Source organism: Cydia strobilella, chromosome 12 (assembly GCF_947568885.1).
Source record: "Cydia strobilella chromosome 12, ilCydStro3.1, whole genome shotgun sequence".
NCBI lineage: Eukaryota > Metazoa > Arthropoda > Insecta > Lepidoptera > Tortricidae > Cydia > Cydia strobilella.
The window spans coordinates 9,439,836-9,457,430 of record NC_086052.1 but is presented as its reverse complement, the minus strand read 5'-3'; the positions used below and the strand labels follow the sequence as shown (position 1 = coordinate 9,457,430).

General features: G+C 37.6%; 2 protein-coding genes and 1 non-coding gene across 3 annotated transcripts; all 3 read left to right on the top strand.

Moving 5' to 3' along the window:
- The first annotated feature begins 22 nt into the window (after positions 1–22).
- On the top strand, positions 23–13,008 carry LOC134746065 (WD repeat-containing protein 75). Its single transcript, XM_063680287.1, has 11 exons — positions 23–212; positions 291–495; positions 1,251–1,528; positions 4,516–4,706; positions 5,313–5,477; positions 6,116–6,303; positions 6,774–7,541; positions 8,001–8,142; positions 8,268–8,410; positions 10,070–10,258; positions 12,693–13,008. The coding sequence occupies exons 1-11, from the start codon at positions 103–105 to the stop codon at positions 12,993–12,995; spliced, it is 2,682 nt and encodes an 893-aa protein (XP_063536357.1). The 5' UTR covers positions 23–102; the 3' UTR covers positions 12,996–13,008.
- A 1,949-nt stretch (positions 13,009–14,957) lies between these two features.
- Trnaa-agc (transfer RNA alanine (anticodon AGC)) lies at positions 14,958–15,030 on the top strand. The gene has a single exon. It is a non-coding gene; the product is annotated as a tRNA-Ala (tRNA).
- A 255-nt stretch (positions 15,031–15,285) lies between these two features.
- On the top strand, positions 15,286–17,152 carry LOC134746064 (uncharacterized). Its single transcript, XM_063680286.1, has 2 exons — positions 15,286–15,579; positions 16,146–17,152. The coding sequence occupies exons 1-2, from the start codon at positions 15,288–15,290 to the stop codon at positions 17,069–17,071; spliced, it is 1,218 nt and encodes a 405-aa protein (XP_063536356.1). The 5' UTR covers positions 15,286–15,287; the 3' UTR covers positions 17,072–17,152.
- The last annotated feature ends 443 nt before the right edge of the window (positions 17,153–17,595 follow it).

The window sequence follows — 17,595 nt, the reverse complement described above, 5'->3', positions numbered from 1 at the left end:
TGTCAGTTTGACATTGCATTGCTGAGTGAGTTTACGTTTACTTTACTGACTAGGTTAGGAAGCATGTGTTTAATTTGAGGGAAATAAATAACAAATAGCAAGATGGTAGTGAAGATACACAAACCGAATCAAGAACCTACGAAATATACCTTGACTAGAAAGGCGGGGAGAAGTATTATTGACCATCGCCCCGTATTTTCGCCTGATGAACAGTAAGTCTTTTTTGTTATTTGTACGTGTCTGTGTTAACAAAAGTATTATTTAATAGTTATTTTTTATTATTTTCGCAGATCTTTAGTGGTAATAGTGGAAAATATCGTTCGGGTGTATAGTGTTCAGACAGGAGACTTAGTGCGAACCCTTGAAGCTGACACGGACATAGATGAACTGATCGGCATTTGTTTCGACAAGGATGGGTACAATCTGTACGGTTGCTCTAGATGTGGTATGCTCATAACATGGACTTTGGAAAGTGGGACTGTGCTTAGGGAATTTGTAAGTACTAATTAGTTGTTTTGTCTTTAATAAATTTCCTTCAGATGTGTAACAAAGTTTGATTATCCATATCCAACTAGGCCTCGCCACCGGTAGACTTGGTCACATTTTCTTTGGTGGTAATACGTTTCAGTTTATAAAGTTTGAATATATTCACATGTTTATTTAAAAAGCAAACTAGAGTTGTTCTACTTTACTAATATATAAATTAATTATCTTTTTAAATGAGCAGAATAAAGCTATCCATGTTTATGAATTTGTTCATAGTATATAAGCATTTTTTTAAGCCACAATATTATTATTATTATTATTTGTAATGCATACAGGCAGTTTAAACAACTGATAATGCCTGTATTCAGAGTCATAAACCGAGTTCTCTAGTGTTGAGTAGAATTTGCTTTGTGCTTATCTTATTTTTTTCTTAAACTCATTGACACTTTGGGCCGCTACTACATCCTCTGGGAGTTTGTTCCAAGCGTTGACCACTCTGTTGCTAAAGAAGTGTCTATGAGGATTATTGTAGGACCTGTGAGACACCAGCTTTTACTGATGACCTCTCAGACGGTTGTTACTATTGTCTAGCATCTTATGGAAATCTTTAAGGTCATAGTGTTGGGTTAGTATTTTGTATGTCTCAATCAGATCTCCGCGTTCTCTGCACTCCTTCAAGGTCAATAAGTTAAATAAATAAAATCCTATAAATAATTTTGAGGCACTTTATTTAATGCTGTACCTATGTTTCTTTATTATTTCAGAAATTAAAAGTTGACAATAGAAAAGTCACCACATTTGATTTAGTTGACAGTGAGAGATGCTTTATAACTTCAGTTGGTAAAGAAAATTTAATATGTCTTGCAACATACTATCTAAAGATTGGTGTATTAGTAGCAGAGTATAAAAGCAAGGACATACCTTACTTTGGAAGTGTGAGGGTGGCCATAGGATGGTGTAACAGAGACAGATTTGCTGCTATATCAAATTTAACCAAATTTCTTTTCATTCAAAACCTGGACAAAGCACATGTCCATGCCTAGTAAGTATTTTTACATATTTTTGTACATTTAGAAAAAAAACCAGCCAAGTGCGAATTGGACTCGCGCACTAAGGGTTCCGTACCATTACGCAAAAGAAGGCAAAAAAGTCACGTTTGTTGTATGGGAGCCCCATTTAAATATTTATTTTATTCTGTTTGTAGTATTTGTTGTTATAGCGGCAACAGAAATACATCATCTGTGAAAATTTTAACTGTCTAGCTATCATGGTTGATGAGATACAGCCAGCGGAGTCTTAGTAATAGGGTCCCGTTTTTACCCTTTGGGTACAAAACCCTATAAAACATGTAAAGTCTCAAATGATTGTAATCAAATCTCTTAACTATATTTAAAGTTGTTTTATAAGAAAAGAGATTGCATGTAGCAGAGATGAAAATGCTAAGATGGATGTGTGGCATGACGAGAATAGATAGGAATGAGTATATAAGAGGAAGCCTGAAAGATGCACCCATAAGAGAAAAAGTAAGGGCAAATCGCCTAGCGTGGTACGGGCATGTGATGCGGAGGGATGAAAGTCATGTGACGAGAAAGGTATTACAAATGAATGTGGAGGGAGGTACGAGGAAAAGGTGGATGGACTGTGTGACAGATGATATGAAATGAACGCAAGTGAATGATGAAATGACGGGCGACAGAGAGGGTATGAAAGAAAAAGACATACTGCGCCGACCCCAAGTGAATGGGACAAGGGCATAGTGGAAGCCGCTCGACCCCAATTTCAAATGAATACCGCAAACCGATGTACAGGTTAGCCGTTTGGCACACGCATACTAGAGGTCGAAACAAAATTTTTGACACGCATTTCCTAAAAAAATTTCGCTGGGGGGGGGGGAGTGGTAAAACATTTTTTTTTGTATGGGAAAAAAAAATAAAAAAAATTCCAAAACCTATCAAGTGTGGTATCATACGAAAGGGCTTTTTGAGGCGATTCTAAAAATATATCATATCATTACATTTCGGGCATTTTTTTTAAATTAAAACAAAAAAAAATTCAATTTTACAAAGTGACACAGTTCTACTTCAATACCTATTTCACGAGACTTATGGAACTATACTGCAGATATGGTACATATTAATCATAAAATGATACGTAATATCCATACATTCAACGGGAAATACCTCTTTAACCCTTTAACTGCGCCTTTTCATCAGTTGGTATAATTTGTTTAGTTATTGACACAAAATATCAAGGTTGTATCCTCCAGCTACGATATACCTTACTGATTTTTTTTGTACAATATACCACAAATTATACGTAATATCTTGATATCGAACCCCAAGAAAGCAATTTTGAAAATAATATCATTAACAAAAAAAAAATTAATTTTTCAATTTTACAAAGTGACACAGTTCTACTTTAATACCTATTTCACGAGACTTATGGAACTATACTGCAGATACGGTACATATTAATCATAAAATGATACGTAATATCCATATATCGAACGGGAAATACCTCTTTAACCCTTTAACTGCGCCTTTACATCGGTTGGTATAGTTTGTTTTGTTTTTGACACAAAATATCAAGATTGTATCCTTCAGATACGATATATGTACCTTACTGTTTTTTTTTTTGTACAATATACCATAAATAATACGTAATATCTTGATATCTAACCCCAAGACAGCAATTTTGAAAAAAAAATCTTTAAGATTTTTTTTTAAATATTTTTCATGTGTATAATTTTTCAATATTACAATATTGAGAAATTTAAAAAAAAATCTAAATGAAATTATTTTCAAAATTGCTTTCTTGGGGTTAGATAATAAGATATAACGTATCATTTGTGGTATATTGTACAAAGAAAAATCGATAGGGTATATCGTATTCGCATCTGAAGGATACAATCTTGATATTTTGTGTCAAAAACTAAACAAACTATACCAACTGATGAAAGGCGCAGGCAGAAACATCTGTTACAGGTTATAAGCGATTGCAACCACCAAGCAGTAGGCTTAGTGTGAGTGTGCGAGTGTGCCACAGTATCTTGCGTAAAAGATTTCCCTTTCCTAAAAGATCTCTAAAAGGGTTAAAGAGGTATTTCCCGTTCGATATATGGATATTACGTATCATTTTATGATTCATATGTACCATATCTGCAGTATAGTTCCATAAGTCTCGTGAAATAGGTATTAAAGTAGAACTGTCACTTTGTAAAATTGAAAAATTTAAAAAAATTGTTAATGATATTATTTTCAAAATTGCTTTCTTGGAGTTAGACATGAGGATATCACGTATCATTTGTGGTATATTGTACAAAAAAAATCAGCCATATCGTGTCTGGAGGAGCACAAACTTGGTATGTTTCGAAAATTAGTTTTGTTTTAATAATAAAAAAAATGCCCGAAATGTAATGATGTGATATATTTTTAGAATCGCCTCAAAAAGCCCTTTCGTATGATACCACATACGATAGGTTTTGGTTTTTTTCCATACAAAAAAATAATGTTTTACCACCCCCCCCCCCCCCCCCCCCCCCCCCCCCGCCCCAGCGAATTTTTTTTAGGAACTGCGGGTCATAAATTTTGTTTTGGCCTCTAGTATGTGTGTGCCAAACGGCTAACCTGTACATCGATTTGCGGTATTTTTATACGAACGGGTTAGACTAGCAGTCGAATGACGACTTGTTAAACATGCCGAAAAGAAAAAACAATCAGAAATATCCTCAATTTTCACTTTTAGTCATAAGTCACCCTTTTTGATTTTTAGGACTAATGTTTTTATTATGAAATAGACTACCGCGCGTGAGATAGGCTATCCTCTTCTTTTAGAGATCTTTTAGGAAAGGGAAATCTTTTACGCAAGATACTGTGGCACACTCGCACACTCACACTAAGCCTACTGCTTGGTGGTTGCAATCGCTTATAACCTGTATCAGATGTTTCATAAAATGCAGTCCTGGCCCTTAATAGTATAGTGAAACACTCCAGTAAACCTGTAAAATTACATTTTTCTCACAAATTTCAGTCACTCCAACTACAATGAGTTCCGTATTCTGGATGTGGCGACCCACCACACTGAGCCTGCGGTGGCCGTCGTGGATACCCTTGGAAGAGCTACCATTTTCAGAGGCAACCTCTTCCACTACCAAGAAGTGGCAAGGGAAGTGTTACATTGGCATTTCTTGCCTGCATTTGCTGTGCGATTTTCTCCATCAGGTAATAAAATGCATTTCTTGGATGTTTTTTTGTCATTTTTGTCAAAGTTTTGAAGAAATTGGTCCTGACGCAAATTATAGATAAGCACCTTATCCTGCTCAGACTAAAACGCAGTTGTTTTGTTTTTCTAATTTCGAATTCTTAGTTATTCAATGAAAGTTCAAATTAGATTGTGAAATATAGCAGCATATGAGATATTATGTTGATCTCCATTGTGGGATTAGATTATTATCAAGTATTGTCATTGTCATACCATTTTGTCATCAATATTTTTTAATTACATTGGGATAAAATGAGTAATAAGATAGTAGAGCCCCTTATTTTGTGTAATTGTGTAAATGCAATATACCACTGTGTCAATAATTTCCAATAAAGATTGTTGCATGCAATTTACACTAAATAGGATCTCATTGTGCCATAACTAGTATTAATATTAAAGATGGCGTGCCTTTTCATATCTCATTTAAATCTTTTCACATAAAACTTACGGAAACAAAAACACTTTATAATACATATACTTTGTTCTTCAGGTTAGAAACATATCTAAAGTGGCTTTTATCTCAATGAAAGTTTGAGTCGTGATAGTATTTAAGTAATTTTTTTTAGGTGGGTATCTCATTACGGGAGGCATGGAGAAGGTGTTAGTCAAATGGAGCATAGCTAACTTGTCCAACATAGCTGGCGCAAAGGACTTAATCCCCAGGCTGCCGGGAATCGTTAGATACATCGCCGTCAGCCCCTCCAATATTGCTATTACTCTATCTAACAACTGTAAGTAACCATACTGATGTAAGCTTTATTTCTTTTTATTTAGGGTTCCATACCCAAAGGGTATAACCGGGATCCTATTACCTACTAAGACTCCTCTGTTCGTCTGTCCATCAGGCTGTATCTCATGAACCGTGATAGCTAGACAGTTGAAATTTTCACAGATGATGTATTTCTGTTGCTGCTATAATAGCACAGACTGTGCATGTGTTATGGTAAACATCATACTTCTATGAAATTGTGACATTTAAAATAACACTTGCACACTGTGCTATCAAAATCGCTGCAGGGTTAGCTTGGTCTGATTATAAGTGTTCCTTATTACTAGTTACTTAAAAATAAATGAAAATATTTTTTATTTAGTTATAGTCATAGTTTATTCTTAAACAATTTTCATTGTGCTTGAAATTAATTAACATATAAATTTTCTTATCAAATACATATATACAAACAAGTCTTATAAAATACTTATAACAAAAACATACAAAACATATTGATATAGGCTTGCATTTGCGCCATATCGTTCTCCTTTACTAACAAAATAAATTCAACCTTATTGCCTACGCTTTTGATTCACATTCAACTGCCAATGTTTCTTGTATGGTGGGCCATATTATAACGATGTGCTTTTCAACTTCCAGCCGTGGTAATAGCGAACGCCCAAATGCGGGTGCACTGCACCATTGTAGAGTGCGGCGGACTTTCTTTTGTTGCTCGATCCACGGGCGGTGCCTTAGTGTACCAAAAGCCAACCGGCTGCCTGTTTATGGGCGGACGGCCGGGACACCTGCAGATGTACTCCACCAAGACAGACAAAATGCTCTTTAATGTAAGTAAGCCATTTAAATTTGGATATATCGCACATGAATAATAAATTTGTTGCAATATAATTTTAAATTACAATGTCTTAACCATTGTCATAAGACCTAGTTTATATAATGATTACATTGATACTAATACCTAGCATACTTTAGATTTAAGACTATTGCTGTGCCCTACCAGGGTCCATGTGAAACCCACTATGTATGTACCACCAAATGTAAACCATGGATGCAATAAATAAATTATGAATTATAATAGGTGGGATAAAGGTAGTATAGGTACTAATCAATTTTTACTATTGGACCAACTAGGACCTTGAACCAATATCGGAACAGTTGCTGAGATTTTTTAATTGAAAAGCCAATATTTGAATATTTTTTGCGATTTCGTGTTTGATCGCATAATAAATGTTGTTACCTACCTAAATTCGTACAGACTTTTGACAAATAACCAAAATTTGTATTCATTTTATTTCAGCTTGACATAACACAAACGAACAGCATCCCATCAGAATCCAAACACAACCTCATACCGCTAGAAACAGAAGTGACTTGCGCTGCAATGAACTCGCTCGGGACCTGGCTCGTAACATCAGAATACCGACACGACGGCGTATTATACCCAGAGGAGAGACTCAAGTTCTGGTCTGCCCAGACGGGGCCAAACAGCTCCGTCCCCTTCAAACTTGCAACTTGCGTTAACCTCTCCCACGGTGGATCAAGAGTCGTGTCCATCGCCCTAAATGGGCAAGCTACGTTTTGCGTTACCGCAGGCACAGATCAGAAATTCAGAATATGGAAGCGAACACAAATCCAAATGTTCAATAAGCCAAAGGGCGCATGGTACTGCTTTACAGCGTGTTATTACTCGTCCGGAGTCGCTCAGTTCTCGACAAGCAGCGTTTATAATGATATAAAAAAGTTCGAAGTGAAAAATCTGTTTGAGAAAGTCGAGCTGCCTTATATGAAGGTGGTTGGTAAGAAAGACGATCTTATACTGAGGATTATGAATATGCATAAACAATCTACAGGGACTCAAAAATTGGAATCGGTAGAGGTTGATTCTGAGACGGAAATGGGGGGAGTGGCGATATCGCAGGACGGTTCGCTTATAGCGGCTTGGTTCGGTTGTAAACTGACGCTTTGGGATACGCATTTGTGCAACATGAAGACGACTCTGTCCCACCCGGCGCTGCGGCCTAAGGGGAAGCATGTGCAGTTTGGAAGCCATGACGCTGCTCATTATGTGAGTATTTTATCTTAGCACTAATCTTAACCGAAATTTTGGCTCCTGATAAAGAATAAAGAATTAAAACAGAATAGTAATGTGATAAAAGAAAATGCTTCAAAATTAAGTGCTTCCATAGAAAACATCGATCACTAAGTCCGAAACATACATTCTAGAAACAGTTTTTTTGGCGATTACCTAGCATTAAAGAGTTATTGATTGCAGAAGAGGGTAATGACTGAGTTTCAAACTAGATGCCGCTATACGGTGCCATATGTTTCGTAGTAACTAAATTGTTAAACGTCAACTTTCGACAACCAAAATTACCGCATATTATCGGAACAGTACTGCCCTACCTTCTACGAAAACGATCGAATTTTACTTAAGACTTTATACCTCTTCCATTAGTTGTTTTCATGTTAATTTACTTGATTTATTCAATTGTTTAATCATTCACAAATATGGCATTACTTTCAGCTGGTGTGCACAACTGAGAACTGCCTGGCGGTGTTCAGTCTCCTGTCTTTGTCGGTCAAGTGGTTGGTGCGGATCAGACCCACGTGTCTGGTCGCCGACGTCCACTCCAACAAGATGGCGATAGTTACTGACCAGAATGATGGTAAGTCAATCTCGATTGGATCCCAGCAGTCCAGTAGTGTTTTTGGGTTCTGGTTATCAATAAATACTAAAGTCATAAAACGAAGCAAAATGTCGTCCTGTAGCCTATTTTATTTATATTTTCAGTGATCGTCTTCAACCCGCATAGTTCCGTACCTATCGTGAAACAGAACCGAGTGTTGGATCCTAGGACCGGCGTGATCAACGTCTGCACCTTCGTTCAGTCGGCAAAGTACGAAGCGCGCCTGTACCTCATCAGGAACGATTCGGTAAGTACTTTAACATATAGTTTGTCAAAGGACTGTCTCATTTCAAACATAGACAGAGAGAAACATACTATATTTGTCTTAAACTAGTACTAGCACCTAAAAGAAAAGGATGAGTATAGTTTTTTGTTCTTATTTATTGACAATTTGGTTTGACCAACTATACCTAGGTATGGTCTGTGGCTTTTGAACTGATCTCGTGAAAAGAATCTATTATTCGGTTATTATTTTATTGAGTATTTCGGTTTGTAATCTATTCATTATTGTGCTTAGAATAAATTTAAAAGTGGAAAAATTACTGTGTTGGGGTAAAATTTATTCTAAGCTTAATAGCATCGTTCGCAGACGTTTCTGCTGTGTTTAAAACCGCAAACGCCATAAAAGAGGTCCAGGGCGCTATTTAATCTTTGTCAATTAACATCTCTATAGCCGTAGGCAGTAGATACATATTGGATTGTACTAACCAGCGGTAGCATATCTACCTGGAGTGCACACACTTTAAGATGCCTACTTTTTTGTCTAAATACCTATTTGTGCATTAAGCCATGACACGCCGCATATGGTAGGCGTGATGTTCGAAGGATTAAAGCAAAATGTAAAATTGTGTCAATGCAAATTTTTTACTGCACTAACTGTGCGCTCCAAGATACCTATCAAAAATACCGTCTTACATGATACCGAAGTCATACTTCACTCAAGACTACAAAGAGAGAGAGTAAAGCCATACAATTGGTATGGTGTAAGTGAATAGATACTGAAATTTCGACGAACAAGATTCGTAAGTATTCCCGTATGTACTAACCTTGTTTTATGAAAGTAGGAAGAAATAAGACAGGACCTATCATAATGTAGAAAGTAGATAAAACATTTGTACTGGAAAGGTTGTTTTTCTACCAGACGTATGCTTATATACTAATATGAAATATAATGAGATCGTTTTATTTCCATTCAGCTCTGAAAACCTGTTTCAATTAGTTTAGGCGTCTCTCAATGTACAGTTAGATCATATATATAAAATATATCGGAACACATTCTTATTTCTATGAAAATAAAGGTGTTACGATATGGGTCTCTATTGTTTTCCAAAAAGTTTTAAGTCATAATGTTTTGTTTGTCCGCTTTTCGTTAGTCTTAATTTATTTGGTTCACGACTTCACGCGTAACTTTTCAGGATTGCCATAAAACCTAACCTAACGTATCTTTAGGATAACCTTAAGAAAATCCTAAAAACTTAACGATTTCAGTTTTAGGACTAATGATAAACAATAATAATGACAAACAATATATTATGACTTGGACCCCGTTACGATATACAATTTGGCCACTTCGACCGACACTCTCTGTTTGTTGCTAACTGTGCCTTCTCCGTACTTTGGTGGAAAAGCATTCTGTAAGTAACAATACTAGAGTTAGACCAAGATAAGTCCGCAGCGATTTTGATAGCCCACACTGTGCAAGTGTTATTTTAAACGTCAAACTTCTATGAAATTATGACGATTACTTAACACTCCCCGTCTGGGCTATCAAAATCGCTGCCAACTTGGCTTGGTCTGACTCTTACCTATTATTACTAACCTATATGATATGATTTATTTATCTCACAATATACAATTGCACTTAAAATTACACATCCAAAATGTATCAATTTACCATTTTATACAGGAAATCTACTGTCTCGAGCCCGAGCAGTCCAAAAAAGGCCAGCTAGAAGTGATCTCGCACATGAACCTGCCCACGTCCAACTTTGGGGCCCTACTGGCTGAACAGCAGGTGTCCGAAGTCACGCCCGCGCAAGCAGGGGATCTGGAAGAACTTAACCAAGATGCTTTGGGAAGTGGAGCTATTCAACAGGTATGTCTTTGTATAACATAGATATCCGCAGGAAAACAAAACTAACAAACGCACTACTGTTTAGTTTAACACAAAAATGGAGATGGGCTGGACATTTCGCTAGATACAAGGACAAGAGATGGACCATACAAACAACCAAATGGAAAGGCCAACTGGGCAAACGTCCAACTGGCCAAAAAGATGGGTCCATGACATCATAGGAATTGCAGGAAATACTTGGGAGAATAATGCTAAAGACAAAGAGAAATGGAGAAAGATGGAGGAGGCTTTTACCCTCAGGGGATCACACATCGTAAAAACATAACAAAAGAAACATAACAAAACATAACAATTTTATAATGGATGTGCGAGAAAGAAAGCTTAAATAATAATAATAATAATGTCTTTGTATCTTTTGACCAAGGGGTTTATATCTTTTGAAAAACTTTAAGAGTCCGCAGCAAGCTGGGCCGTATTACACCAGGGACCCGCCCGGTATCCCCTTCGAGGGTTTTGGAAGGGGTATTTCGTAAGGCTTTGCTTACCAAAGCCGTTGCTAACTAAAACCCTTTCATTTGGCTTTTTAAGCGCTTCATAATACGGGTAAGCTGATACCCGTTCCTTATAAGGGCTTACCTGATTAAGGGGTATCGATTATAAATTATAACGCTTATTCCATTTTCAACTTTCTCTTCGTAAAAAAAGAATCGAATATTGCTTATTTGTGGTTAAAGTGAAGGACTGGGTGTCTAGCGCGTTGACAGCACAGATGTCATAATTTTTTAATTAGGAAGGGGATACCCTTTCATTTTAGCGGTATATCTGAAAGGGAAACCCCTTTCTAGCTAAGTCAAATGAACGGGTAATCAATTCAAAGGGAAAGTTCGTTCGTTCGTTCAATCGTTGAGGCTATTCGATAAACGACCGATGACGATTTCAAGGCTTTTTTTTAGGAAGGGGTGGACAGGTACACCTTCCCATACAAACGGAGTTTCGTGCTCATTTTAAAACTACGTGTTGGATTGTAATGAAACTTTGCACATACAATGACATGAGGTATATCTAGCCCTGTAGTTAGTTTATATAGCTCTAGTTTATAAAACAAACGAAATAGAGCAAAAACAAAAATTCGCTGTAATTTTTTAACTATTGTATCTGAAGCTACATAAACTTACAGGACTCATGCAGACCCAGTCGTTTTAAAATGAGAGCGTAACTACGTTTGTGTCGAGAACCGGGCTTGCTGCGGACTCTTAAAAGGTCGTAACTATTATAATTATAAACGCCAAGAGCATCAGATAAAAATAATCTAGTTGTTACTACTTACTAAATAATAATAATAATAATAAGCCCCCAGGGCAGCTTGTGGCGAGCTGAATGGGAAGTGACGTCCCTTGGGTCCCATACCCCAGAGAGTCGGTCAGGCCCCTCCCTCCGGCTTGCCTTCATTGGCCGGCTGGAGTGAACACTGAGCAGGGGCCGCAGGACTCTCACCTCTGGCTTGCCTTTACCGGCCGTCCAGAGTGGGGTGTCAGAGCTATATGCTCGCAGGGTGGAAGTGAAATATGCATAAGACGCGAGTTGGCACAGTGGCTGTGAGTGTTTACAGCCACTGGGTAGAAAGCGGTGCACACCTCTCCACACCCTGAGCCACTCACGCGATGTTGTCCCCTTGTCGCTCCGTGAGAGCGGCCGTTTTCGGGGACCCATATTGTGAGTTGGCGAGTCACCACCTGTCCATTTTTTTCGTGTTTTTAAACATAGATTGGGGCAGGTGCCATAGTATTTCCATAGACCCGGTAACCAGTACACTAACATCTCAACACAATAGTCTAGTTTATTTTGTTTCTTATCATTGCAATAGTCCTGCACTAACCGGGGCTTGTCCTTGGGTGCACTACTATAGTGCATACAGGGATAATCGTCGGTTGGTGTCACATCACCTTTTAGAGTAAATTGTCTTTTTACAAGGGGCCTCTGCGTGTTGGCTTCGGCCCCACGCACGCCTTCCAAATGTCCGGGACCCCATGGTCCCGAGATTATGTAAAGGACGAACATAATAATAATAATAAAATACTTTATTGTGCACTACAAAGAAAAATACATGTTACAAACAATGACAGGACATAAGTGAGTAGGTAACAACAGGCGGACTTATCGCTAAAAAGCGATCTCTTCCAGACAACCTTCAGATAGCGATTCAGTGGCTAGAAATAAGTTAATGGGCAGTGCAAAATAACAAAGGTGTAAAGTTTACAAATCAAATACCTAAGTATAAATAACAAACAATGAAAAATAAACTACATAAATCGAAGTTAAATCAATTTAGAATAGTAACAGATGGCTATCATAGAAGGCATGAATACTTTTTTTTGCCAAAGTCGTCTTAATAAATTAAAAATCGAACATAAAACTTGTTTTCAACGTCACTAAAATATTGTAATCTTTGTTCCAGTTCTTGTCAGCCGCGCCACACATGCTACCGCCAGTCAGTCTCATTTGCACTGATTTCCTTGAACACATATCAGGGCAAGAAATGTCCGAAGACCAAGATGAAACAGACAAAAGTATCATGGAAGTTGACCCTCAGTCTTCAGACGATGACATAGAAGAAGTTAAACAGACACAGGACGAGCCTAAGACGCAACTATGGACGCCGAACTACGAAGCGATTAAGAAGAAACGGTTAAAGAAGATACTTACGACGCCATTGCTTCGGGAGGATGCGGCGGGGGCTATTTTTGGTTTAAGTAAATAAAGCTTTTAGTGTATTTTGTGTTTTCATTTTATTCTCTAGCTACCCTTTGATAGCTTTAGCTAGCTTTGACAGACTACGCAGACAGCGCGTTTTATGAAGCGTTTGCAAAGAGCACGAGGTCACCACAACGAGGCTCAGTTTTACTTGTCAAATGCTGTAATTCGAGCAGCACAACTTAATTGTATTCTACATTATTTTACACTATAACAGCCCAGGTAAAACCCCAAAGATTATTTTTTGTATATACATATTTTTAATTTACACGAGTACTGGTCGTATAATAATTGTGGGCGCAACTGAAATAAGCGGTCGCGTTTCCTATTTTTACGGGACTACTAAATTTGTACGGGAGGGTTTATGTGTGGTGCCCTCGATGGTCTTAAGTGCTCCGTCTAGTAGCTGAGGTGGTCTATGGATAACCGTAAGTGAGGAAAGGGCAAGTGCGATCACGGTGGAACAGTTCTCCTTCCGCTATACTTGTAATCGTTGAATAGACGCAGTTGCCTCATAGCCGCACTTGTCCCTACTGACTTTTAATCAGCACTGTCCTGTAACTAAAAGAGTAGAATGAGGTGGTATGGGCACGTTATGCGAAGGGACGAAAACTACACAGTGAGGAAGGTTATGGACATCCCAAGCAACCCCAGGGGAAGAGGCAGAAGACCAGCAACCTGGTGGTCCAATGTCGAAAAAGAGATGAGGACAGAACCTGCCAACCCATCAGGATAGATTGTCCTGGCGCCGACGTACGAGGAGGACCGACCCCAGCTGAACTGGGAAATGGGCTGGACAAAGACTGTCCTGTAACTAAACGAAATTATTCGTTAACTAAACTTCTCTGTTTACTTTATAGTATCAATCAAAAATCTCTTCAAATAACTTGGTTATTCTGGAGCAGTATGTGGCGTCTTTAGCCATGTCAATTATTTCCTTACTGCGTGTCACGCTGTTTATTATATGCCCCGATTCTGGAGTACAATATAATTCCTCTTTCTTTTCCACTTTCATCGCGGTTAAAATCACATATATCGCCGACTGAGTCATTGAAAAGACTGGTGATATCTGATAAAGTTATGAAAATACACGTCACACCAGACATTAACATTGTTTACATAATATAATTAATTACACACGACGATCTTCATTGGTTCTATTTGTCTGTGATAAAATAATTACAAAATAAATAATACGTCCAGTTACCTCCTTATCAAGGTTATTATAGCTGTAATTTAAGTAAAGCAAGTGGTATACCAATAGTTGCTAAATTTTCCGTGACTATTTTACAGTCAATTAATTGGCTGAGCGAAGCGAAGGTCTCTATTTCAGCTTGGGTAAAAATTCTTTCGTACGTCTGTCCGAATGTTCTCGTCTACAGTTCGCATTTCACAACTGATTCTCGTGAAAATTTGTGAGCATACTCAATAAGTATATGCTTGGATTTTTTGATTGAGCCATGGGGTTTCGTGAGGTCTTACACAGAGCGACTAGTGTAGTGCAATGGCAAAAGGTACCAATGGGAATCGTGAGCAGATTGAAACTCATTAATCATGCAGACCCACTCGGGCTTGGGTCCAGCTAGGTTTTAGGCGTCTCCAAACTTGTTGACCCGAGGGCCACAACCAGGCCTTCGCTCTGCCTTTTTCGCGGCCCGATTTATATGAAATATGGTACTTTTCGGAGTCCGAATTGGCAGGCTCGCGGACCGAATCTGGCCCGCGGACCGTAATTTGAAGACATCTATCTTGAATAACACCCTAGTACTTACCTAGTATTGTATTTAAAAAATAATATTTATACTGATTAGCCGATTCTACTTAGTTAATTTTGTATCAAGCAGAAACGTCTGGGAACGATGCTATTAAACTTAGAAACTAATTAAAAGTGAAAAAATTCATTGTCTTAGGTAGGTCTTGAACTTGAGATCAGTAGCCGGTGCGGGAAATATTTGCTGTATTGGGTAAGGTATTGGTAGCTCAGATGGAAGAGCACCGGGCTAGCGATCCGGTCGTCGTGGGTTCAAGTCCCACCCAAGACAGTGAATTTTTCCACTTTTAATTTATTTCTAAGATTCTACTTAGGTCAAATTGCACAAGGAATGGTACAGTTGCTGGACTGATGACTTGATTAGAAGACTTTCCATGCAATAAAAAAATTGTGAACGCTAATAGGTGCAGACTCTTCATTGCAACCGGCCCTTAGTTTAAGAGGAACTAAGTGTTGTATAAATATCGTTAGCTCTTATCGTTGTTCTGAAGATTTCATTGCTTTGTTTGAAGCGAGATATTTGCTACGATGAAAGTTCTAAATCCCGAGGAAGTAAACGCAATAATTAAGGAATATGGGAAATTCAAAGTACTTGATTTTACGATTTCTAAGTATTCCGACAGCTTGATTGGTTATTTAGGAGAACATTTAAAGCTAACAGTCACAGTCGAAGCCAATGGAGTTCATTCTGAATACAAGTTCTTTGTGAAGTGCATGCCGAAAGACCAATGGCTGGCAGAGTTTTTGATAGAATCGAATTTCTTCCGTAAAGAATACGTGATGTTGAGTGACTTATTCGTAAAATTTGATCAAAATGGGGGTAAGTGTAATCAAACCCACTCTTAAGTTATTTTTCTATATTAATAACTCTTATATGAGTATTTCTGACATGTAAACATGTTAAGTAATAATAAAAGAATGTATTATGAGTTTAATTTTTAACCTAAAATCATTATTTTAAACAGCAAACTAAATGTTGGGTAATGTTAACCACTTGACTGTTTTCAAAAAAGTGCTTGGTTCTGCGAAACATGAAAGATTTTCCGTTACGTAGATGCCTGAATATTAACATTAAGTTTATAACTTAAAAAATATGTGGAGAAGTTTGAATTTTGTTAATACAATACAAGCCCCACGCTGGGTACTGAAAAATAAGTTATGCAACATGTCCATACTACGTGACCCATTTTTCACAATTTAATGCAATTAGTGTTTTACTCATTACCTACCTATAATGTTGTTTTCGATTAAGTAACACTATAATTTGTTATTCGCAAAACGAAATAATATTTTAAATTCAGAGTACGCAATTTAAAGCGTTTCAATTGTTTTATTTCATTAGCTTTACCTAGATATAAAATTAATCATTTAAATCACTTATTCCAGGGAGTAAGTGGCGTCCAAAATCGCTCTTGATAAAAAATGACTTCTTTATTTTTGAAGACGTGAAAGAACTAGGATATCAAATGCTTCGTCAAGAAGGTGTTCTAAATTACGAGGAAATGAATGCTGTAGTAAAAACGCTAGCTCATTTTCACGCCCAGTCGTTCATTTACGAAGAAAAAAAGTCTCGTGAACTGCACAGGCCTTACAGAATTTGGGAAGATTTTAGCGAACATTTAAAAGAATGCGAGGACCTCAGTTGGCGCAATACCGGCAGAAACGCTGTCATCGAATTTCTCGAAGTTAATTCCAAACGCAAAACCGAATCTAACTTTTCTAAGAATGTCAGGGAACTAATAATCGCTTTATTTGACAATGCTTTGAACTTAACGAAGCCTAGTACAAAATACCGAAATACTGTGATCCATCGTGATCTCTGGTGTAACAATATACTAATAAAATCCGATAATGAGAAGTATCACTCTCTCATAGTTGACTTCCAGACAGTCTTGTATGGTCCTCCAACATTGGACTTATCTTCACTTATATACTTTAACACTACGAAAGAATTCAGAGACAAATATCTCGATACTATTCTTAATGTCTACTACGAAGAACTATCCAAAGAAGTGGAAGGTGTAGTTAACGTTGATTTCTCAACGATTTTAAGTAAACCTACGTTTAGGGAGTCTTATGATGAGGGTATTCTATTCGGGATGACTCAAGCGGCAATAATAGTGCCTATAATAGCACTGTCTCTTAAGAAGAGGGAAGAATTGTTCTGTGACCCGGAATCTATTGATAGGATTAACAACGTGTCGCGTAGTCAGGAGATATTGGACGTGGCTAAAGAAGACGCAGCCTATAGCTCAAGAATCACAGAGCTGTTTGAAGACCTCATTGAAAGATACTTCTATCTTATAAACTGAGAAGCCAGAAAAATAGTTGTTTAAGGCAAGCATGTTCTAGCGCCAGAGTGGCACAGCATCATACGAATATGAATATTCTCGTGACGTGTTACACCCGCGGCAACATCGGAGCCGGTGTAAAATTTCGTTAATATTTGGCTAAAAACAAACATGTCCTACAATTAGTAACATTATTATGATCTCTTTAGACATATCTATGAAGGTACTACCGAAAAAAAGTTGTATTATGTAATTAATCCAATTATGTATTGTAACGGTTTCCTACCCGAGAGACGTAAAAGGAAAGTCTCAAGTATAAAAAAATTTAAATATTTTTTTTTGTATGTACCCCAGACCATAAATGCATTTGTTTATAATTGATTTTATGATAGCGTCTGTCAGACATGCTTTCGGCGTAAAGGTGGAGGTTCGCGCCGCGACAGAGACAAGCAACCGAGACAGAAGGCCGACCGTCACTTGACGGTAGGCAACATATAAGCGACAGTTCGCGCTGAGATAAGAGACAGAGCGTCTCCGATCTCTGA

Bases quoted from the DNA above. Each gene is read 5' to 3' on its own strand.
- LOC134746065 (XM_063680287.1), top strand. From the start codon at position 103: ATGGTAGTGAAGATACACAAACCGAATCAAGAACCTACGAAATATACC. The intron at 213-290 runs GTAAGTCTTTTT...TTATTTTCGCAG, and splicing joins GTATTTTCGCCTGATGAACA to ATCTTTAGTGGTAATAGTGG. The intron at 4,707-5,312 runs GTAATAAAATGC...AATTTTTTTTAG, and splicing joins TGTGCGATTTTCTCCATCAG to GTGGGTATCTCATTACGGGA.
- LOC134746064 (XM_063680286.1), top strand. From the start codon at position 15,288: ATGAAAGTTCTAAATCCCGAGGAAGTAAACGCAATAATTAAGGAATAT. The intron at 15,580-16,145 runs GTAAGTGTAATC...CACTTATTCCAG, and splicing joins AAAATTTGATCAAAATGGGG to GGAGTAAGTGGCGTCCAAAA.